The sequence below is a fragment of the Palaemon carinicauda genome, chromosome 11 (assembly GCF_036898095.1).
Source record: "Palaemon carinicauda isolate YSFRI2023 chromosome 11, ASM3689809v2, whole genome shotgun sequence".
In the NCBI taxonomy this organism is placed as follows: Eukaryota; Metazoa; Arthropoda; class Malacostraca; order Decapoda; family Palaemonidae; genus Palaemon; species Palaemon carinicauda.
In genome coordinates, this window is record NC_090735.1 from 81,448,329 (window position 1) to 81,473,328 (window position 25,000).

Consider the following 25,000-nt stretch of genomic DNA (forward strand, 5'->3'; position numbering starts at 1 on the left):
GAGAGAGAGAGAGAGAGAGGATTTCTGCCATCAAATTTCTCTCTCTCTCTCTCTCTCTCACTCTCTCTCTCTCTCTCTCTCTCTCCTCTCTCTCTCTCTCTCTCTCTCTCTCCGTAAGAATTAAAACCCTAGTTAACATATGGCAACTTGAGTTTAAGAGAGAGAGAGAGATTTTTATTTTACCGTCTACTCTACAAAACTAATCTTTGCAAATCAAATGTGTACTGTTTAAAATATGACAAAATATTACCGACTCGTTACCAGTAGTTTAGGCTATTCACTGCCGATAAACGAACCCAGTCTACTCGTGAAAACCTTGAACGGCCGGAGGGAAAAATAAGGCTTTTATATATACTGTACTAAACAAAAATAATGCTTTAATATACCATCATTAACACTACCATTACAATTATCGTAAGGTTGGAGAAAGATAATGATTGCCGAGAACGTAACCACAATTCTGTTTACATTTTGTCAGCTGGACTCGCACAGTTAACAGTTGATTTCATTGTTGATATGGAATTTTATCCTTAAATAGGCTATTCATTATAAAATTATGTTAATAAGATGTAATGTTAATATTGTTTTGTAAAATTTATTATAAATCACCGTATTTAGGGCTACCAATATGCTTAGAAAGACAATAGATTTGATACATTTTATAGTGCTTGACTCGCAGACTTTGAACAGTTTCGCATACAGAAAATTTATTTTTTGAAAAATAGAGGTCGCATAAAAGGGGAATCGTATAACTCGAACACGCATAATTCGGGACCCTACCGAATTATGCGAGAATTTGGTCGATCAATGACTTCGTATAAATGGAAAATCGCATATTTCGAAACACACAACTAACAGAAATAATTCCATTGGGGCCATGGCAACCAGCAACTTGCCCATTCAAACGTGTTTACTACCCATTTCCAATACTTTCTATGTACTATACTATATTTTATTATATCAAATTGTTCTTGTAAATAAATCAAACATTAAATATACTTTAGAGTTCTAATAACTTGAAAAAAGGTTAAAATTACAACCAGGATGGGTGTAAACACCGTATATTTCCCGTTATAACACGACCCAAAATACAGACAAATTTTAATGTTTGTCATATCTATTGTACAAGACAACTGGTGAATAACAAAACCATCACTCTATAGACTAGCCTTTGTTGTATAATTGAAAATCCAGAATTATAAAAATAAAAGCGATTTTATATCATGCGTTTCCTAAACACGCCAAAAAAGCACGATAAAAAACGGCAACCAATGTTTTGTTTACGTTTTTCTCTCATCATAACGAAGAAACGAATGCATTTACACATCTGTGTATAGGTTACTTTTTGCTTTGACAGCAATCTTACCAAGTATTGATTATATGTTGATTTTATAATTACCAATGTTCTACTTAATTTTTCTTAGAACTTCCAAATAAATGAAATGAATGCCATTTATATGATGTTTTTATTTATGACGCCGCCTGAAACGGAAACCTTCCATTTGTTTACTGTACGATCTATCTTCGATCATAATAAACAAACGAAGGCATTAAACACGCATGATCAAAGTGATAAACAATGATATTGAAAGCTTTTAGTAAATATGTTATATGTTATTACAAATATTTACTGTATCTATATAATTTCCTACATACATAGCAAAGCAGGCAAACCCTTTTTTTTTTTTTTTTTGCGTGTAATCAACAAAAACAAAGTGCCGCTAATGACAGAATGATAATTTACGATAATTCTAAACTGTTGCGAAAGATAATTGTCCTTTCCATATCCAAAATACTTTTCTTAACTTCAGTTATAAGTCAACTTGTACCCACCTCGATTATGAAACCGTCAGAAAAAACTAAAAGAAGAAGAAAGTACTACGCCGGGTTTTAAAGTCGTCGAACAATTAAGTTATCGCTATAACGTTCGACATGACAGAGATGGTGTGAGATTGGAGAAAGTAAGGAAAATTTAATCATGATTGCTTTTAATATAATTAATACTTTGTGAAGACACAAAGATTTCATTTGTTACACAGAGAGAGAGAGAGAGAGAGAGAGAGAGAGAGAGAGAGAGAGAGAGAGAGAGAGAGAGAGAGTGTGTGTGTGTGTGTGTTTTAAAAGTACTTAACAAAAAATATGATAGATTAAAACACATTGGTGCTTATGTAATATTAACTAACTGTATAGATGGTTTGAATAAGTTAAGAAATGGTATAAACAATACTTTGTTGCTGTATTCTTACGCGCATATTGAGAGCGGCAGCTAGACATCAGCTGATCTGATCACAGCCAGAAGTAAAACGAAAAGAAGTCAGCAATACTTGATTTTTAAAACACACCCGAAATTCAAAAACAAATGCACATGTTTTCTTAAACTGCAATTAACTATTTAAAGAGTAGCAATTTTCTAGAATAAAATGATGTTTCCCAAAAAATTGTGGTTTGTTGACGAAATCGGATACCGCATTTTAAGCTATGATTGAAATGGATGTAAACACCAACACGGTATATTTTTTTTCGTTTCGTATTTAATTGACACTTTAAGAAAACCGATTCTGGTTTCTTCATCTATTTGTAAGTACAGTATTATATAACACAAAAGAGAGAGAGAGAGAGAGAGAGAGAGAGAGAGAGAGAGAGAGAGAGAGAGAGAGAGAGAGAGAGAGAGAGAGAGAATGAATCAGCTGTTGTAATCGAATGCCGTGTTTAGAGAGAGAGAGAGAGAGAGAGAGAGAGAGAGAGAGAGAGAGAGAGAGAGAGAGAGAGAATGAATCAGCTGTTGTAATCGAATGCCGTGTTTAGAGAGAGAGAGAGAGAGAGAGAGAGAGAGAGAGAGAGAGAGAGAGAGAGAGAGATTTATAATTATACTTTGTACTCTACAAAACTTATAATTATACTTTGTACTCTACAAAACCAATCTTTGCAAATCAAATGTATACTGTTTAAAATATGACAAAATATTGCCGACTTGTTACCGAAGTTTAGGCCATTCACTGCCGATAAACGATCCCAGTCTGCTCATGAAAACCTTGAACGCCCGAAGGGAAAAATAAAGCTTTTATATATACTGTACTAAAAAAAATCTTTAATATACCATCATTAACACTACCATTAAAATTATCGAAAGGTTGGAGAAAGATAAAGATAGCTGAGAACGTAACCACAATTCTGTTTACATTTTGTCAGCTGGACTCACACAGTTAACAGTTGATTTCCTTGTTGATGTGGAATTTTATCCTTACATAGGCTATTTATAATGAAATTATGTTAATAAGATGTAATGATAATATTGTTTTGTAACATTTATTATAAATCACCATATTTAGGGCTACCAATAAACTTAAAAAGATAATAGATTTGATACATTTTGTAGTGCTTGACTAGCAGACTTTGAACAGCTTCGCAGATACAGAAAATTTATTTTTGAAAAATGGCGATCGCATAAAAGGGGAATCGTATAATTCGAACACGCATAATTCGGGACCCTACTGTATACGCCTATATATATATATATATATATATATATATATATATATATATATATATATATATATATATATATATATATATATAAATATGGATAAATATCAACACAGCATCGTGTTCAAATAGAAATAAATTTCTACCTCATACTTGGGATTGAACGCTAGCCCCTTCTAATGAAAGGCCAGGTCGAAACCAACCATGCCACGAGAGGCCATAAAGGATATCGGAACCTGACACTACCCAGCTGTCCGAGGATTTACCTGGCGAGACATCAGTCTCTTACCAGCGAGTTTTACCCGATATCCCGGCCCACCACGTGACACAATTGGTAGTAATTCATTCAAATTACCCCTAATGAGTCAATATGGATAAATATCAACACAACATCGTGTTCAAATAGAAATAAATTTCTACCTCGTACTTGGGATCGAACGCTAGCCCCTTCTAATGAAAGGCCAGGTCGAAACCAACCATGCCACGAGAGGCCATAAAAGATATCGGAACCTGACGCTACCCAGCTGTCCGAGGATTTACCTGGCGAGACATCAGTCTCTTACCAGCGAGTTTTACCCGATATCCCGGCCCACCACGTGATACAATTGGTAGTAATTCAATATATCAACACAACATCGTGTTCATATAGAAATAAATTTCAACCTCATACTTGGGATCGGATAGCAAATAGAAATAAATTTCTACCTCATACTTGGGATCGAACGCCAAATTACCCCTAATGAGTCAATATGGATAGCGTTCGATCCCAATTATGAGGTAGAAATTTATTTCTATTTGCTATCCGATCCCAAGTATGAGGTAGAAATTTATTTCTATTTGAACACGATGTTGTGTTGATATTTATCCATATTGACTCATTAGGGGTAATTTGAATGAATTACTACCAATTGTGTCACGTGGTGGGCCGGGATATCGGGTAAAACTTGCTGGTAAGAGACTGATGTCTCGCCAGGTAAATCCTCGGACAGCTGGGTAGCGTCAGGTTCCGATATCTTTTATGGCCTCTCGTGGCATGGTTGGTTTCGACCTGGCCTTTCATTAGAAGGGGCTAGCGTTCGATCCCAAGTACGAGGTAGAAATTTATTTCTATTTGAACACGATGTTGTGTTGATATTTATCCATATTGACTCATTAGGGGTAATTTGAATGAATTACTACCAATTGTGTCACGTGGTGGTGGTGGGCCGGGATATCGGGTAAAACTCGCTAGTAAGAGACTGATGTCTCGCCAGGTAAATCCTCGGACAGCTGGGTAGCGTCAGGTTCCGATATCTTTTATGGCCTCTCGTGGCATGGTTGGTTTCGACCTGGCCTTTCATTAGAAGGGGCTAGCGTTCGATCCCAAGTATGAGGTAGAAATATATATAAATATATATATATATATATATATATATATAAAAGAATTAAATGGTGATTAAATAGGTTTGAAAGCATGAAGAAGGCATAGGCCTACCCAGTATTCTATTACCATTCATTTACAGTTGATTGCCATATCTTCCATTTTTAATGCCTGTTTTTGCTCTCCGAAATACCTCTCCAATAAATTCTTGATTAGCCATGGCTGGAAACGAACAACTCAACGTGTGCCTCTTCAGGAACTGTTGAAAAATGTGTAGTCTTGGGGGGAGATGTGAGAAACAGCCGCAGTTTTCAAAATATGTTTCATAGCTTGGCGGCAACTGCAGCGGTTGGAGGCTTCTTGCTCGTCCAGTGTGGCCCCCCCCCCCCACATATGATACTTTATGTTTCAATTTGCCATGGGAACATCTTTCTTTTAACCTCCATGCTTATTGCGTCCAGTGTGGCCGAAACCTTAGGCTGATCCAGAGGCAACACTGTTCTCGATCGAGTAGTGAAACCTTGAGATCAGCTGATCGAAACCAAAGGTAAGAAAAAAAAGGCTGTAATTCTTGATTGTTAAAATGCTTCCGTAATTGAAAAATATAAGAAAAGTACTTTAATAAAGCATATGATATCCTATGAACCAAGAAAATGTAATGATATACAGTAAAAATATAGCAGTAAAAAACGACTTGGATGATTACCGAATCATAACTTCACTTTTTCAAATTTGACATACTATACGTCCAGATCAACTTGTGATACATCTCTTGGTACCTTACTCGGTTGTAAGTCGACGACTACCTGGTTTAGCGGAGGAGTCAGACACAACTGCACCCACCGAGCCGAATTAAAAAGAGAAGTGTTTATTAGTGCTGGTGTGAGATGGGTGGTGGGTTACCGCCTCTATCCCCCTTCCCCTAACTAGCGGACGGTAGTTACACCTAGCAAAATCTGAATGTCTGGTTTTCAGCTAGTGTTGAAATACCACCGCTAAGTAAAGAGTATAAGGCTTGTATCTAATGTAGGAACAACTGAATTATTAATATTTCAACTCAACGTCGCGAGTCACGCCTTTTTAATGACTCAGGTCTGTATGCTAGGAAAAATACAAATGATTTCTTAAACTTTTTATTCTTTTGAATAGTTGTTCGAAGATAACAACATGAGAATATAATATATGTTCAGCTCTACTTATTATTCTTTTTCCAAGTCTAAACAAAACATTGAAGTCAGCCCCGTGGTCAGAAAAAAGGTCAATGTTAATATCAAGTCTTTAGCTTTAATGAGCTAACTGGCTGTAAAGGGAAATTTCATTTCAGTTTGACCGTGGAGTTTAATTTCCATAAGTAAAAATATTATTGAGTAGAGTTGACCAAATTCAATGTTATGAGATCTTTAAAGAATTTTTCTTCACATGAAATCTATCAGATTATCGGAAATTTGATATAATAACTTAATTACTTTTCAACCTGAAATAAGATACTTTATCTTAATAAATATGAATTAGGCTTGTGATTGAATGTGAAAAAAATAATTCCAACTTTTACTTTTAATTTAGAGAGAGAGAGAGAGAGAGAGAGAGAGAGAGAGAGAGAGAGAGAGAGAGAGAGAGAGAGAGAGAGAGAGAGTTCAAATTGCTAATATCATATAACTAATTTTTATTTCATATTTCACATAATCAAATATTGCATAATTATACAGTGCTATATGTTGAAGAGCCTCTTTTAATAATTTATAAGTTCTTTGGTAGCATCTTTATAAATAAGAGTATTATATGACACGAACACTGAATAGTTAGCAGCTGTCAGTAATAAATTTAGCATATATTTGTTTTTTTTATTACATTATTATTATTATTATTATTATTATTATTATTATTATTATTATTATTATTATTATCATTATTATTATTATACATGGCAGTGTCAGGATATTACTTAAGTAATATACAGTATATAGTACCTGTAATTTTTATACTACGCAATTTAATTAAGTACAGCACATTAACAGGATTAAACTTATGAGACAGAAAGAGAGGTGGAGATAATAACGTTGCCAGTGCAAAATTTTAGTGTACTGTACTGATGTCAGTCATCATTATTTTAGTAGAGTATATATTTAAAGAACAATTACTTTTCGTATGTGAATATTAAAAAAAAATACTAATGAGTTTTGTATTGCCTATAATATTATTACTATCACTATTATTATTATTATTATTATTATTATTATTATTATTATTATTATTATTAGTTGGAAAAGCAGGATGCTATAAGCCCAGGGGCTCCACCAGGGAAAATAGCCCAGTAAGGAAAAGGAACAAGAAAAATAAAATATTTTAAGAACAGTGACATTACAATATTTCTTTTATAAACTATAAAAACAAGTGGAAGAGTAACAAAATAAGTAGAAGGGAAATAAGATAGAATAGTGTGCCCGAGTGTACCCTTGGGCAAGAGAACTCTAACCCAAGACAGTGGAAGACCAGAGAACAATGGTTTAATTTTGGAGTATCCTTCTCTTAGAAGAGCTGCTTACCATAGCTAAAGTCTCTTCTACTCTAACCAAGAAGAAAGTAGCCACTGAACAATTACAGTGCAGTAGTTAACCCCTTGGGAGAAGAAGAATTGTTTGGTGATCTCGGTGTTGTAGGGTGTATGAGGACAGAGGAGAATATGTAAAGAATAGGCCAGACTATTCAATGTATCAGTAGGGAAAGGGAAAATGAACCGTAACCAGAGTTAACGATCCAATGTAGCACTGTCTGGCCAGTCAAAGGATCCCATAGCTCTCTAGCTGTAGTATTTCAACTGGTGGCTGGTGCCTTGGCCCCCCTACTACTTCCAAATCTGTGGTGACCCTAGATAAAGAGGATTTATACAATTTTGCAAACTAATATACATTCTGTTTTTACTTTTAACTTTACAATACAATTTTTAATAAACTATAAGCTTATTTGTTTTTAAATGATGTAGTTTGTATTAAATAAAAATAATTTCAAATGAAGAAAAATCAAGTATATTAAAGGAAAGTATATACTGACAAAGAAAAACCCTCTCAGTTTACAAGAAATACTACAAAGTACTTACTTCCAGGCTCACAGTATGTGTTGTGACGGTAGAAGAAGTATAGTGCCACAAAAAAACTGGTAAGATTAGCAGTCATCAACTGTTTCTGAAATGTTAACTTGAGATAGTCTAAATCCACATTCTAATCTTAAGTACGAAAGAACTCTAAAATGGTCGCACACAATATTACAACCTAATTTTGGCTACTAAATGATATATGAATTGAATGTTAAAGCAAGGGTTCCAGTAATCAATTAAGTCCACAACTGGTTTTGGTAGTCGATGATCCACTAATCATAATGCTACTACATCTAAATAGCAAAACTGAATTAACGATTATAAGTTATCTGCTGTAATAACAACAATGATCATTGACTCGTTTGTTAATTAAAATCGTAATCTATTCATTCTACATGATTCCAATAAAAAAAATAAAGAATAGATAAAAAGGATATTTTGCAAAAGAAGGAATAACTTCTATAATGTATTTAAAAATAGAGTACAGTACATTAGTATCGTAAGTTACTTCATCTTCGAGGATCTTGGGGAGAATGTATCTGTCATCGTTATTTTGGGCCCTTGAGATAGGTTAACTTTCAGGGTTACCAGGATTGAAGCAATTAACCAAAAATAGTAAGTAATCAGGTAGTCATTACAATATGGTCGGTATTAGCCTTGCTATCATTAAAATATGTGTTAAACAGGAATGACCTAGTGCAGAATTCAGAAAAGGAAGAGGGTATTATACATAAACCATTTAGAAAGGGGGAAGATTATCAAGGCCAAATTCTTTCAACTTACAAAGGAGGCTTGAATAAAATTGGGAAGAAATAATTGAATCAAATGATAAAAAATATACAAATAAATAAAAATGAAAATTCTATCCATTAAACCAGTGCTTCTTAGAAATATTTAAATATTAAAAACAAAGAATGAATGACTGATAATTATCTGGCATTATCAAAGAAGAATTGGCACCTGACAGTCATCATGAACTCTGTGTTAAACGGGTGCGTCCAATTCTTGGGTGACAAGGGGTAATTCCCAACTTCCAGGCATATCAATGTATTTCCATGGAGGTATAGCACCAGTGATCCTCCTCTGATCCATAGAACTCAAATAATACTGCCAAATATTAACGAGAGATCTTTTGATGAGGCAAAAGTCATACAAAAGTGAATATCTTCCAAGAAGTATTGTCTGTTGTCTCTTTTTCTAATTTATCTGCTTCATTTCCTGGCACACTGACATGGGCTGGAACCCAGCAAAACTGGATTTCCTAGCTTGCAGTACTACTCATCAATGTATTTCTAGTCACATCAATGTATTTCCATGAAGGTATAGTACTAGTTATCTTCCTCTTCTGATCCATAGAATTCAAATAAGCTTACGAAATATTGCCTAAAGATCTTTTGATAAGGCAAAAGTCATTATACAATAGACAATAGTGGACATCTTCCAGGAAGTTATCTGTAGTTGTCTCTTTTGCTAATTTATCCGCCTCTGCATTTCCTGGCACACCCACATGGGCTGGAACCCAGCAAAACTGGATTTCCTTGCCTGCAATACTACAAATATATAGCTAATTAGAATTTTTTTAAACTAAAGCACTGGTAGGATTAAAAACAGTTAATGTCTGCAAGATGCTATTTCCATTGCTGAAAATAGTAAAAATTAACCTCTTTCATATTGCATTTTTTTTTTTCAATAGCAATCAGAATACCATACAACTCTGTTGTAAAGATTAATGATGTTAAAAGGAAAACACATTTTAAATTGAAATAAGTACAATACACCCCAAATCCTATGCCAATACTGGATTTGGAGCCACCAGTAAATATAAATCCACGATCCTTATGCTGTTCTGCATGTTCCAAAAACGTTGATCGAATTTCATCATTTACCATGATGCCTTTAAAGCCAGAAGGTAGTAGGTTGGCAAAGGCACCAGACATCCATTGAAATACTATCGCTAGAGTGTTAATGAGTCCTCTGACTGGCCAGAGAGTAATACTACATTGGATCCCTCTCTGGTTACAGCAAATTTTTCCTTTGCCTACACATACACCGAATAGTCTTGCCTATTCTTTATACTGTACACATTCTCCCTTTTCCTCGTACAATTGACAATAAGGTAACTGAATTCTTCACTCAAAGGTTAACTACATACTGTCATTGTTCAATGGCTACTTTCCACTTGATAAGGGTAGAAGAGACTCTTTAGCATTGGTAAGCTGCTCTTCTAGGAGGACACTCCAAATTCAAACCACTTCGGTAGTGCTATAGTCTCTGTACCATTAGTGTTATTAAAGAAAGGAGTTTTACCTGCCCAATGAGTCAAGCTTGACTCTCACAGGGCTGGCCCAAAATAAAATGGGATATAAAGAATTATAAGATTATCAAAATTTAATTGATAAGAAAAAAAATATCTAAATGAAAAAAATAAAAAAATATATATTTATATACTGTATATACTTATATATCTTTAAATATTCTAAATATGGGTGAATAGATGGATGACTGGATATATATATATATATATATATATATATATATATATATATATATATATATATATATATATATATATATATATATATATATATATATATATATATATATATATATATATATATATATATATATATATATATATATATATATGAAATCTTGAGTGATAAAAAGAATTAACTATATATTAATTCTACGTAATTTGAAAAGAATTGGTAATAACATAAAAATCTTAGGTAAAAATTTAGATTCTATCAATATGTGAATTCATTAAAAAAAAGTTAAAATTCTAAAAACAGAAAAACTACTTGATTCAGTTAAAATGTCAGAAAACGTTTTCTGACCAAAATATATACAGTATCTCTCTCTTGCTGAAAAACTTTATAAACCGAAAATATATGTTTAATAGATAAAAAAAAAACTATGACACTCACTGCACATTGGAACAGTGCCGTGAGGTGTACTCATTAAAAATTCATGGGTCAATGTCGAGTGCCCAATTCGTAATCTGGTTAAAATTACTTCAGTTCTTTTGTTATTTTGTATAGAGGAATCCCAAGGAGCAACCTTCGGTTTAATTTGCCTTAATTCATTATTTTCTGGCACATCATTCCAAATAGTCTGCCATTTTTCCAATATGAAATGCCTTAATAATGTAATAAAATCTCCAACTGGGAGGTCAATGTTTTGTTGTGGTAATTTAATGGCTTCTTTAGCTGCAGCATCCGCTTTTCATTACCAACAACTCCAACATGAGCTGGGATCCAGCATAACTCGACACTTACACACTGATTAGATAATTTACTTATAAGTTCTTTAATTCTTAGGATCAAGTGGTTCCTATGAGTCTAGTTTTAAGGGCTACAATGGCACTTCAAGAATCTGAATGGATGACATTTATAAATCTTTGTCTTCAATTGTTTTAATTATATTGATTGCTTGTAAAATGGCATATAACTCTGAAGTAAATACTGATGATTCTTTTGGCAACGATAATTGTTGTGTTCTATCTAAAGATACTGCAGCACATCCAGCACCCATTGAGGATTTAGAACCATCAATATATATGGCATAGGGAGGACTTTTCTCTGAATATGTTCTATGGTAATTTGCTTGTGGTGACTCGGTATATAAGTGTTTTTTTTTTTTTTTTTTTTTGATAAATAAAAGAGACGAGAACAGATTCTTGTCCTTCTCATAATCCAAGGTGGGGGAAATAAAGATGGTTGGATAAGATTCACTTTAATGTTTGCTGATTATAACAGTCTGTTTTCCCTAATTGGGAATGGCGGTTCGTGGTTGTTTATAAATATATCCCTCTCATTAAAAAGCTTTTTTGTTGGAGAATTAGTGGATAAAATTTTCAATGCACTCCGCATTGTTACAAAATCCCGATGCAATTTCACATAAAACTGAGAGATTTGTGGATGATCTACATGCTCCGCTACAAATTCTCAAGCCTCGAGTGTGTATTGGATCTAAAGATTTCAAAAGCTACTTCTGATCCTGATCCATATATTGGGTTACCATAATCAATTCTTGATAATACTAATGCTTTATACATCAGTAAAGCTGATTGATTGATTGTTTGATTTGAAGTTTTCTGGCATCATGACATCGAAGGTCATTGACGCCGATATCGCTCATTATAAATAAAGATTAAAAGAATATTCCATTAAAACCAGAGAAGTAAATATGTTATAAAAGTTAAATAGCATTAAGAAGACCTGCTTCTGATATGAATTTAAAAATGCCACTAGAAGTAAATATGTTATAAAAGTTAAATAGCATTAAGAAGACCTGCTTCTGATATCAATTTAAAAATGCCACTAGCATTGTATGACACATCATGTCCAAGGATCTTGGCCAGGTTGAACCTGCCATCTTCACCTCGAGCCTCAAACAGATATCTATTTCTTTAAGTGCTATAAGTGGGGCATTCAGTCAACAAATGCCTCACTGTCGAGGGTATCAAACAGTCGTCGCAATATGGTTGGTGTTGGCCAGCCAGCAGAAACTCGTGTGTCATCCGGGTGTGACCAATGTGGAGACGACAAATAGTCGTCTTCCATTTTCGGGGCATCCCATTATACCTACAAGGGGATATACCAATTGCAATTTCTCTCATCTTATTTTCACTTAAACCAACCCAATCCTGTTGGCAACTGTCACAAATAGAACTCCCAATTGCTGGTAAAAACTCATAAAAAAGAATGGGAGACCTTCTTGGTAGTAACTTGGCTGCAGCACTCTTTGCCAGTGAATCTGCTTCTACATTTCCAGACACACCTACATGTACCGGAACCCAGCAAAATCGAACTGTTATACCTTTTAGACCAATAAGTAAAAGTCACTCTAAAATCTTTAAAACTAAAGGGTTACTAGAATTAAAACCTTCTGAAGCTTGAAGGACACTTCTTGAATCACTATAAATGGTAAAACTGCCCTCCTCTTTTAACGCCATTTTCTCAATAGCGGTTAGTATGCCATATAATTCCGAAGTAAATATGGAAGATATTGGAGGAAGTGCCCCTCTACAGTTAAAAGAACTACTATATACTCCAAATCCAACGCCAGCATCGGATTTGGAGCCATCGGTATTTATAATAGTTGATTTCCCTATGTTCTTCAACATGTTCCATAAAAAGAGACCTAGCTTCTAATTCAGTCTTTTTTTAACACCAATAAAATATTTACAGAAAGATATCTCTGGTAATTTCCACGGAGGGGTTGATGGTATCTTAAATGGAAGTACCTTACCTCTAATTTCATCAAGACTGTTTAATAATTCTTTTACTCGAAAATCATAAGGTTGAGTAGATTTTGAGTTCCTTACAAGGCTTGCAGTCTGAAAAGCTAAAGAGTTGGGGAGTCTTTGTAACCTAAACCAATACCGAATAATGGAAGACATGCGGTAATGGTCTAGAGGTAACTCTCCAGCATCAATAAGGAGACTTAGGATAGGTGAGGTTCTAAATGCTCCTGTGGACAATCTTATACTAGCATGATGTATTGAATCGAATATCTTTAATGGGGTGGCTGAAGAGTATATTTCACACCCATGACTAATTTTGGAAAAAATTAAGGCCTTGTATAATTTTGAAATAGTTTTATGGTCTGCCCCCCATGATGAATGGGACAATACTTTTAAAAAATTCAGAGCTTCAAGACATTTAGCTTTTAACGCCTTTAAATGTGGAACCCATGTCAACCTACAATCGAAAATCAATCCTAAAAATTTAGCTTCACCTATACATGAGATCCGTTGACCTTTCATGTATATGTCCGGGTCTGAATGTACTCCCGGGATACGACAGAAATGTACAAGAGTAGTTTTGCTTGTTGAAAACTTAAACCCATTCATGTCAGCCCACTGAATAATTTTGTCCATTGCAAGTTGTAGTTTTCTCTCAACCATTGCCATTCTAGCTCCAGCAAATGATATGGAGAGATCATCCACAAATAGCGTTGAAAGAACATCCCGGAGAATGACTGAGGATATCGCATTAATTGCTAGTGCAAACAGGGTTACACTCAGCACACTACCCTGAGGAACTCCCTCTTCCTGACATTTGCTCTCTGATAGAGTTTCCCCCATTCTCACTTGAAAAACTCTGTGAAAGAAATGATTGGATAAACAGTGGTAGCTCTTCTCAAAATCCCATTTCATGTATGGTTTTAAGTATACCATATCTCCATGTAGTATCATATGCCTTTTCAAGGTAAAAAAAAGACTGTCAGGTGGTGCTGTTTGGAAGCAAAGGCTTCACAAGTAGACGACTCAAGTCGTATCAACACATCAGTCGTTGAGTGCATTTTTATAAATCCACAATGAATCGGTGATAAAATACCCTGCTTTTCATGGTACCACATCAGCCTTGCATTGACCATCTTCTCCATGATTTTACATAAACAAGATGTCAACGCAATAGGAGGATAGTTTGCTGCTAAAAATTGTCCTTACCGGGTTTTAAAAAGGCTAAAATAATGGCTAGTTCCCAAAAACTTGGGTAACTATGATCATGCCATATTCTATTAGTAATGCTTAAGATAAATAACTTTGTATTAAAATGTACATTGCATATGGAATTCCATCGTGTCCAGGAGCTGTATCGTTGCAATGAGCAGGTGCAGAATCAAATTCCCTTTCAGTGAAAGAAGAATTACACGACTCTTCTCTTCCTGTTGCAAAATCTAAAATTTTCTTTTCTTCAATGCTCCAATACTGGTGACCAGGAGCTCCTTCACACTTGCTGGATACATTTGAAAAATGATTAGCCAGGGCATTGCTAACATAATTTGCTTCATTTACATACTGATCATTCAAATTCAAGACTGGTGGCAGGTTGGGGGTGAATTTGCCAGCTATCTTTTTTACTTTTCTCCACACAGAAGATGGTGGTGTTCTACTGTTAATGGAGGAAATAAAAGACATCCATGACTGGCGCCTTGCTTCTTTCATGGCACGACGGAACTGTGCTCTACATTTCTTGTATATAATTAAATTCTCATCAGTTTGGCGTCTGCGCAATCGTGTTAGAGATCTTGTGGCTCTGTGCAGGGCAGTTAGTTTTGAAGATCACCAGGGGACTGGTCGTCGTTTAAATAACCTTGTTGTTTTGGGAATTGAATTGACTCCTGCTGTATGGAGAGTTCCATTCAGTAACTCTATGGCATCATCAATATTTTCAACCTGTCCTGCATCCCCCTCAATTTCGCTTAGCTCACTAAATTTACCCCAGTCTGCCTTGTCAAGATTCCATCGTGGCGTTCTCTGTAAAGGTGGACCATTGTTGGTGTTTATAATGATTGGTGCATGATCACTAGTATGCCAATCATCTAATGTCCTCCAATCAAAATCAAGAAGGCAGTTAGAGCTTACAATTGATAGGTCAATACATGACAAGGTACCTGTTTGGACATGAAAGTGTGTGGGCTCTCCTGTATTAAGGAGTCCCACATCTTGGTTTTCCTCAAGTGATGATATGATATTTCCCCTCGTGTTGGCTAAAACATCACCTTACAAAGGATGTCTACCATTCAAATCTCCAAGTAAAAGAAAAGGTTGACGGAGTTGATGAATCACCTCTACTAAGTTATCATACAAAATGTTACCATTTGGAGGAAAGTACAGAGAACAAATTGTATATTTTCTCCCTATATCAATCTGTACAGCCAGTGCCTGCACAGGTGTATGAATAGACAGAGATAATTGGGGAACATCTCGACGTACGTATATAAGACTTCCACCATGGCTCCCTACTTGGTGATCATACGGTGTCCTATAGCTAATATATTCGCATGGACAAGGGGTATTAGCATCAAGCTTGCTCTCCTGTAGACATATAATTATTGGGGAATGCTCGTGAATTAAGAGCTTAAGTTCTTCATATTTAGCACTTAAACCCTGACAATTCCATTGCAAAATGGAGGAAAAAACTATGCTTAATTTTTTGGAAGAACTTTTGGATGAAATCTTCCCATTGGCAATTTTTGATTTAACACTATTTCCTGGTGGTTTTATTAGAGAGAGTCTTGATAAATTGAGTTTTGTGTTTGTTATTTTCTTTTTGTCCTTTTGATCTAATTGTTGAGGGGGATGGTGGACCTCTAACTTGAATTTCTGATTTATTTAAATTGTCTTCTGGTTGATCAGAAACATCAACAGACAAAACATCATAATTATTTAATGTCATAACTAATATTTCTTATGGAAGGGGGTGAGAGAGATGGGGGTCTTACTCTTTTCCGATTGATAGGTATTGAGCTACCATACATCAGGCAAGGATATATCCTGGGAGAGGTTAGTACTATCCTTTGTAATGGGGGATAGAGGTTGGATAGTGGTGGGCAATGTCTTTTTGTTGTTACACGATGGTAAATCTTTAGGAGGAGATATTCTTGTCTTATTATGCAGTACTTTATCAGTAAATGGTGAATTTCTTTTTCGAGAATGACCTACAGTAGTAGGTGGGTTAGATGATTCCAGAGGAATTATTTCTCCTGTTTTTAATGTCTTTGCATAGGTAGTAGATTTATTGAATAATTTCTTGACATGCCCTACGCTTACATGTTTAATAATTGATTTATTGAGGGAAGCTTCTTCTGACTTATTTAAAGCAATTAAAACATTGCAGTGGCTTTTGCTTAAAAGGTCGAACTCTAATCCTTTAATTTTCTATGTCTATGTGGAAAGGTACATCAGCATCCTGGAAAGTAAGGATAATCATTGATGTTCCAGGTACTTTATGTACTTTCCACACTGATAGTGGACACATAGCCAATATCTCCACTTCTGTAAATTCACATAGATCCCTCCTGAAAACCACTCCCCTTCCAGAGCTAAAGTTTAGGTGGGGTTTGATGTCCAATTTTATATCATCATTTACTGTCCTCAAATTGGACAATATAACAGAGTGTGTGTATGACTTGGCCTTTATCAAGTAACTTTTCTTACCGAATCGAGATATATCTCCAGGTGCGATCGTTCCTACCTTCCTCTACCTGGATCGTTCCTACCTTCCTCTGAAGAAATTTACAGATCTTGAAATAATTTTCTGTACCTCCTATAGATTGAGCAAGAAGCCACATTGGTGGTTTTGGCTTTCTTTGGGATGGCATATCTATATGTCTTTATCAATCCAGTCTGCTGGTCTGTAGACATCCAGATCTTTAGGTGCCCCATCACACAGAGCACCCTTAATACTCATATTACCTACTTTGATATTAACAATATTATGGCTTGCATTGAATGCTTCCTCATGACAATTAAATGATAACCAAGAATCCCATTTATCATCTTGAAGTTTCATTCTAATTTCTTTTATTAATCCGCAGCACTCAAATATTTTATGTAGCACATCATAATTACTTTCTAATGGATTTGGGTAACGTGAAGGATTTTTAATTTACTCGTGTTGCCCAAATTACCTTTTTTTTCGAATGTTCGAAGAATAGTCGTTTTTAGTTCCAAAGTCGTCAAGGGAATTTTCTTTAAATGAATTGCCAAAGGTCGTCAACAGTGCCAGGGGTGAGTCAGCATATCCAAGGGAGGGGGGGGGGGGTCGTTGTCACAAGTATCCATGAGAAAAAAGGAAAGAGAAATGTGATATTTGAAATTGTTTGATTCACCTGCTTGAGAACATCAAGGCATCACATGTTGGGAAGGAAATTTGCACTCTCCACTACTGGCACAATGAGAGTATACTTCCCAGATGGTCCACTTTATACCCTACATGAAGGATAGCACCAAAACAGATATAGAGGCATAGGTGTAAGCTGAACCCGCCTCTAAGGACTGAGACCAAGAAACTATGGAATCACCATCCCCCTGGATTCCGAAGACCCAACACTTGAGAATAGTTCCGCGAAAAAGGTCCAAACCATCTTCGGGATGGCTGAAATCATCCGATACTGTAACATATAGCTTTGAACACAAATACCTCCCAACCGTGACACCTCTTCCCATTCATCAAAGCAGGCAGTAATAACGGATGTAGAAACATCCATGCCATTGGGAATAATAGATGTAGAAACATCCATGCCATTAGAAAAAAAAAAAAAAAAAAAAAGCCATACATATACTGTATACGTAAATATATACACATATACATATGGGAAATTTTACTCATAGAGTTAGGACAGCAACATGAAAGAAAGTTTATAAAATTAGGAGAAAGTTGAAGTAATATTAAGAGGAAGAAAAAAATTTAGATTCGAACTGGAGGAGCAATTTCCCCAAGTTCGAGATCCCTCTTGCCCGTCACCAAGTTTCAACACGGGAATGAAATGCCGTGCTAAAGCTCAATGATTTCATCAAGGCATTCTCTCATTAAGAGGGTCCAGGCCTGGACCGTGAGTTTAAGCTGTTTACTGGGAAGGTTAATGTTGTGGTTGGGCACTTCGGTGGGGGGTTGGACTTGCTCGGCTGACGTTCTGATGCAAATCTCTTTGGATAATACTGAAACTGAAACCAAATACCTTTACCTAACATCACGCATATAACTAACAGGTTGAAGGGGCAAGAATCTTCCTGAAAATCAATCTCCTTAAGATATCATATGAAGTCTCGGTTGCAAAAGAAGATGTAAAAAAGACAGTAATTGTCATCTACATCGGGCTATTTCGAATTTTGAAATGGTAGTGTCGGAAAAGGAAGGTCTACTTATTGATATTAGAACAGAATTAGTAACATCCTAAGGGAAACAACAATAAGTAGACAAAAGGAACCAGTTCCCACAACCAGTACTGCCTACCTAAAAAGTAGTGCTAGGTAGAAAGAGGAAACTGTCGACCTAGGCCGGCTGTGTCCGTCCAACAACAACTCCTGGGGAATCCCTTCATGAAGGCGGCTCCCCAATATGATGTATTAAGAGAGAGAATAGAGAGGGAGGATGGCCCACAGCCACACAAACCATGCGGTTAGGTGGCAAGAAAGGAGGGATTGGGAAGGGTAATAGCTAATCGATGCCATAGGCTAAGGGTAACGGCTAGCCTATGCAATCGGCTAGGGAAGACAGGAATGCAATAAAGCAAATGTCTAACCTAGAATAAAACACTAGTAATGGTATATATGCCACATAACTAAATGGGACTAGCTAAGAATTTCATATAAACCACTAAGCTATTTGGACATATGAGCAAAAGGTTCGAGCATGCGGTGCAAGCAAAATGAAAACAGATGCATCGGTAAAAATACGAGTGGGAGAAGCGAAATTCTCCACAAAATAAAAACACAATTTGTACTTAACTTAACCAAAGATGAAGGAGCAGGGGCATCCATATCCCAAATAGATTTTAGAAACTTGAAAAAGAAAGCAGAGAAACATCCACAAGTGCAATCAAAATGTCGCTGCTAAAAAGAATGAAGAACACGTGAACAAGTTTACAGCACACTGGGATCGGAATTTTAACGTCTCTCTCTCTCTCTCTCCCACGTATCCAATCCTATCCCATATTCTTTGAGACAAGGTTAACTCTATTCGGGGAAGGATAGCTGTGGCTTGTTTTAAACACGCCCCTGTTTCATACACGATATCTCTCTGGATATTTGCTCCAGGGGTTAGAACCACGTGATACCTTTATAGGTAAAATTCTCTGGTAAATCACTTGCAGAAATATCTCAAGTAGAAAGCTGCCTTTGAGGAACACCCATCAGGACGACATGGCTCGAGCTTAAAAAAGAATTTTAAAGCCCACTACAACCGACATGTGATGGTGCAACTCCAAGATGCCACCGACAAGGATCCTGACCTCAATGTGATGGTATACTAGAAGAAGTTCACAAGAGGACACTGTCTGTCTGTTGTTGAGGAATCCTTCAACAATGTCAAGCCAGAGACAGTAAATGCCTGCTGGAAATGTGTGTGGCCAGGGTGTGTTAGGACTTTGGTGGCTTCATTCCTGAGAAAGCCTTCAAACAGACTATTAAAAAAAATCGTGAATTTTGGAAAAGGCTTCGAGGAAGTAGCTGAGGATGACATCTTGGAGTTGCTAGATGCCCATGACCAGGAACTCACTGAGGAGAACCTAGCTGAATTAGTCCATTCAGCGAGTGAGGAAGAGGAGGAGGCTGATGAACAATACAAGGATGAGAAGGCTTCACACTTGAAAAGTTGGTGGCTGTCAAGGATGCTGGAGGACTTGGAGTAAAGGGCGTACAGCATGGCTCATTCCATAGTTCGGTCCCTGAAATTCATGTGTGTGATTGGTGATGGTTTCACTGTCTACAAAAGTATCTTGGACGAGATGAAGAAGTTGGCGAAGCTTTTTTCCATCACAATGTTTTGTCCCCGTTGCGAGAAACAACCTCCGCCACCCACTGAGTCGGACCCTGAGCCTGAGCGTCAACTATCACTACCTCCTCCTGCAATGAAGGAATCTACTGCCCCCGAAACCACTCCAGCAACCCCTCCTCCAGAATCTATGATGCAGTTGAGTGATGATGATAGTGTAGATGATCCTCCTCCCCTTGCAAAATGATAAAATATTTTCTGACAAATAGATTTTCCTTTTCTATTGTTCATTTATAGTACAGTACACAATTTATACAGTAAAGGTCACTATCAATTCAATACTAACTTTTAAAAATACTATTAATGATGTTGATTACCTCTAATTTGAGACAGTACACTAGTACTGTACTGTACGTAACATTTAAATCATTATCATCATCATCATCTCCTCCTACAACTCTCGATGCAATGAGCCTCAATTAGATTTCGCCAGTCATCTCTAGCATGAGTTTTTAATTCAATACTTCTCCATTCATCACCTCCTATTTCACAATTCACAGTCTTCAACCATGAAGGCCTGGGTTTTCTAACTCTTCTAGTGTCTTGTGGAACCCACTTGAAAGTTTGGTGAACTAATCCCTTTTGGGGAGTGCAAAGAGCATGCCCAAGCCATCTCCATCTACCCCTCACCATGATCTCATATGGCACTCAAGTAATCTTTCTTGCATTACCATTTCTAATCCTGTCCTGCTATTCAACTCCCAATATTCTTCGGAAGGCTTTGTCCTCAAATCTACTAAATCTGTTAGATACTGTTTCATTGTCATACTATGACTCATGTCCATACTGTAACAAAGATCTCACTAAACTGATATATAACCTGAATTTTATGTGTAATTTCAATCCATTTGATTTCAATTTTTTTTTATTTAACCTAGCCATTGTCTGATTTACTTATTTCAATCTTTCATTCAACACTAATTCTAAAGACTGTATTAGAGATCATGGTTCCTAAATACTTAGATGATTCTACCGCTTTAATCCTTTCTCCTTCCAATGATATTTCATCTTCCACTGCATATTCCATTCCCATCATCTGTCTTTTCTATTTATCTTGAGCCCAACCTCCTGTGGTATTTAATGCATTCTAGTTAGCAAGCATTGCAAATTTTATGCTGTTCTGCTAATAAGGAAAGCATCATCAGCATACTTCAGGTCAGCTAATTTCATATAACCAAGCCAATGCCACCCTTCTCTACCATCTCCAACTGTTCTATGCATTAAAAAATCCATGAGGAAGATAAACAACACAAGTGGAAACACATTCCCATAGAGTACTTCGCTGTTCACTGTAAATTAATGTGATAGGACTCCACTAACATTAACTTTGCACTTGCTATGCTCATGAACAGACTTAGTCATATTTACATATTTAAAAGGAATTCCATAACGCAGAACTCTCCACAGAATTAGCCGGTGGACACTATCAAAAGCTTTTTCATAAACCACATATGCCATCAAAAGTGTATTTCTATATTCTACGAATTGCTGTACCACATTTCTTATAATAAAAATTTGGTCAGTACAACTTTTACCTTTTCTAAATCCTGCTTGTTCATCGCTCAGCTTTTAATCAATCTTTCTCTCTAATCTCTTTTGAATAAGCATACTATATATTTTCATGAGAACTGATGTGTGATGTCTCTGTAATTATTTCAAACAGTCAGGTCTCCCTTCTAGCCATTTTTACCAATACTCTTCACTCCCATTCATCTGGTTTCGCCTCTTCATTCTACATTCTAAAAAATAATCTTGCAAGTATTCTAGGGGGAGGGGGGTCCCTTCATTTTCAGCCAGTATCATCCTATTATTTATTCCATCGTATCCAGAGACTTTCCATCTCCTGAGATTCTTAATGATAGTTTTGATTTCAAACACACTGAATTCATTCATGGGCACATCAAGGTCTTCATCAGCTTCAGGTATATCAATCAAATTATTCCCTTCACATCTATTCATGACCTAACTAAAATGTTCCATCCAACGTTGCCTTTCTTCGTCCTCTGTTATGAGATTCATCTCTCTTTTTGATGGGGATATGCTTCTTCTTTAACCCTGAAGAGACTTTATTGATAATTCTAAGAGCAATTTTTACACCATAGCCAGTCCCTGAATTCATAGCTTTATGCCTCATATAGTTTCCTGTCTATATACTCTCAACAGTTAATCCTGGCTTTTCTTTTGACCTCAATAACAATAATGGAATATTTAGAATGTTTTACCTTGTAGTTTCTATTACTTCCTCAAAACCTTTCTACAATCAATTTCTGTCTTTGTCTCTTTTTTATAGTATCCCATGTATCATTAGATATCCATTGCTTTCTCCTTGTAATTGCATTTAACAAAACTTCACTAACAACTGACTGACATATGTTCTCATATCACACAATTCTCCTTTAATTATCTGCTCTTCCTCTCTTAAAATCTCTAAGACTGCAAATTGATTTCTAAATTCAATTGCAAATGTTTCTGTGCTCATCTTCTAGAAGCTTAGTTGTATCAAACCTAGATATTCTATCTACATTTTTATTGGGTACTTTGTTTTAATTTCAGTGTGGTAATGAAAAGCTGGTAATCACTATCAATATATGTACCTCTATACTTACTTTGCTTTGACCGCTGTTTTTCTGGTCTTATACAGTAGGGGAACCCTACTCTCTATAGGACCTCCACTGTCAGTTTATCTGCTTCGTTCAGTTAAAGTAGTTGCACAGTCGACATTATTTACCAATTGATATGATTCCTATAACTCACTAAATGCTAAAGCATCAGGATTTGATGCTTCATCTATCCAAAGATTGAAGTCTCCAAAAATGACTAATTAATCTTTCTCCATGATAATCATCTCAATGTGTTCACTGAATTCTTCAAAGAAGATACTGGCATTTGTTCTCGGAGGATTGTAAACTGTTACAATGGATATTTTTCTGTTTTTTTTTCTTTTTGCGTTAAGTTTATTTCTATGTATTCAAAGCTTGTTACACTAGTTCCTTTTAACATTTTGAGATTTAAGTAACTTTTATGAATGAAGAGCTCGATACCTCCACCAGACCTACCCTCTCTCGGAATGTAAAAGGTGTGTGTGTGGGGGGGGGGGTTGTAATTTCAGTGATCTTAGCCTTGTCAAAGTTATTTAACCATGTTTCAGATAATGCTAGTATGCCCAAGTATTTCCCACTTATCAATTCTCGAATTTGAATAGTTTTATTACCCACAGATTGTATATTTACATAGCCACAGTTTATTTATGACGTTCTTAGTATCTATGATCTGTATTTTCTGCTAGTCTTTTCAATTCCAAGTCATAAGCTTTGCAATCTCTTGAATTTACTATGTGGTCATTTGGTTTGTTTAACTTTTTGCAGTGAATATACTTTGACATTTTAAAATTTCACTCCTTGGTGGAATGTTTTCCTGAACATTTCCCGCAGAAAAATCTTTTTCAAGATGTCCATTCCTCTGACAGTGGTAGCAGGTGATCTTGTAGTACCTACCCCTTATGTTATAAGTTACCCATCGTAACATAACCTTGTCCCCATTATCATGAATAGCCTTCTGAACTTCAGGATCACATTTCAGCACATAGTGGATAGTCCCAACTGAAGCATTTTTCTTTAGTACTGCACTTATCTTCTCTCCTATATTTTGGATTTGATCTAGGTAACAATTTGTTTTAATCAAGGCATTTACTACTTCATCTTCATCATTGTAAATATTGCATATCATTATTTTTGGTTTTAATTTTCCAATTTTACTTGTCTCAGTGTCGACAACCACAGTCTGAATTCTGTTTGCTGCTTCCTCTCTGATCCTCTCATTTGCAAAGTTTACAACATTTCCATTTGAGGTTGACCTCGTATCAAGTATTAGATTGTCTTTAGGTGCGTGTTCAATCTCATTTTTTGTCAGTAATATTAGTTGTTGCATTTGTTGATTTTGGGCCTATCCGTGTTTGAAGTGTTTCCTTAATTGATTCAATATTCATTGATAGATTATCAACCTTCTCAGTGAGGTTAGTGGTCTGGGTAGAATTTGTTGCGAAGCTTTAAAGCTCCACAACTTGTTTTTCAAATTCATCAATTCTTGCCTCTAGTGCACTAAAAGCATGGTCCCTCACTCTCAATTACTCCTCCAATTCTAATATACGTAACTTAGTTGTTTTAGCTTCTTAAAAGAGGTATGGGCATATCCAATTCTAGCTCATTACTTTTCTACCACTGATGATTGTCACTTTAGACACACAATTCTCATGAAAATATCTCTTCCAATCACATCCTATCCACTTATTTGCGTCTCTGTTCGTGGTTTGACATTAAGGACAGTAAATGGGATCATGGGCAGACATGATGTACTATTTCTCCTTCACTTTGGTCTCTCCATGAGATCAAGTAATATCTTCACCAATGGTTTTATAAACGAGAAACACAAGCTAAAAACACGGTTCAGGGCGAGTGGTGAACGGAGCTCTGTGCAAAACAAGTCTTTGCTCTGTGACGCCTACTCACTTCTCACAGTTATCAGAGGCCCACTTCTTTATTTATTAATGATTATATTATCTATTTAATTTTTTTGTAACTGCCATACGTTGAATTCTATATATACTTGAGCTGAAAAAGAGTACCTCCAAAGATAAGATTGTTTGTTGAACAGAAACTTATAAAATGCGAGCCATTTTCATTTGCAACTTTGCCTAGACACTCAACATCCATTACATTCTCCTTCTCCTGATTATTCCTTCCAACTTTAGCAATGAGGTCACCAATCAAAATTTTCACATCT

At 35.9% G+C, this 25,000-nt stretch overlaps 1 protein-coding gene across 2 annotated transcripts in view; it reads right to left on the reverse strand.

Annotated features, from left to right (window-relative positions):
* The window catches only part of LOC137650079 (post-GPI attachment to proteins factor 2-like), a 614,847-nt gene that overhangs the window by 112,843 nt on the left and 477,004 nt on the right, over positions 1-25,000 (reverse strand). The window contains exons 5-6 of one of the 2 annotated variants that reach the window (XM_068383149.1): positions 7,938-8,022; positions 7,121-7,708 (exon numbers count right to left, since the gene is read on the reverse strand). In XM_068383149.1, the coding sequence (XP_068239250.1) occupies positions 7,686-7,708; positions 7,938-8,022 (108 nt within the window). In that variant the 3' untranslated portion in view covers positions 7,121-7,685. Of the gene's footprint in view, positions 1-7,120; positions 7,709-7,937; positions 8,023-25,000 lie in introns of those variants that run through there. The other variant, XM_068383148.1, reaches the window with a different exon arrangement.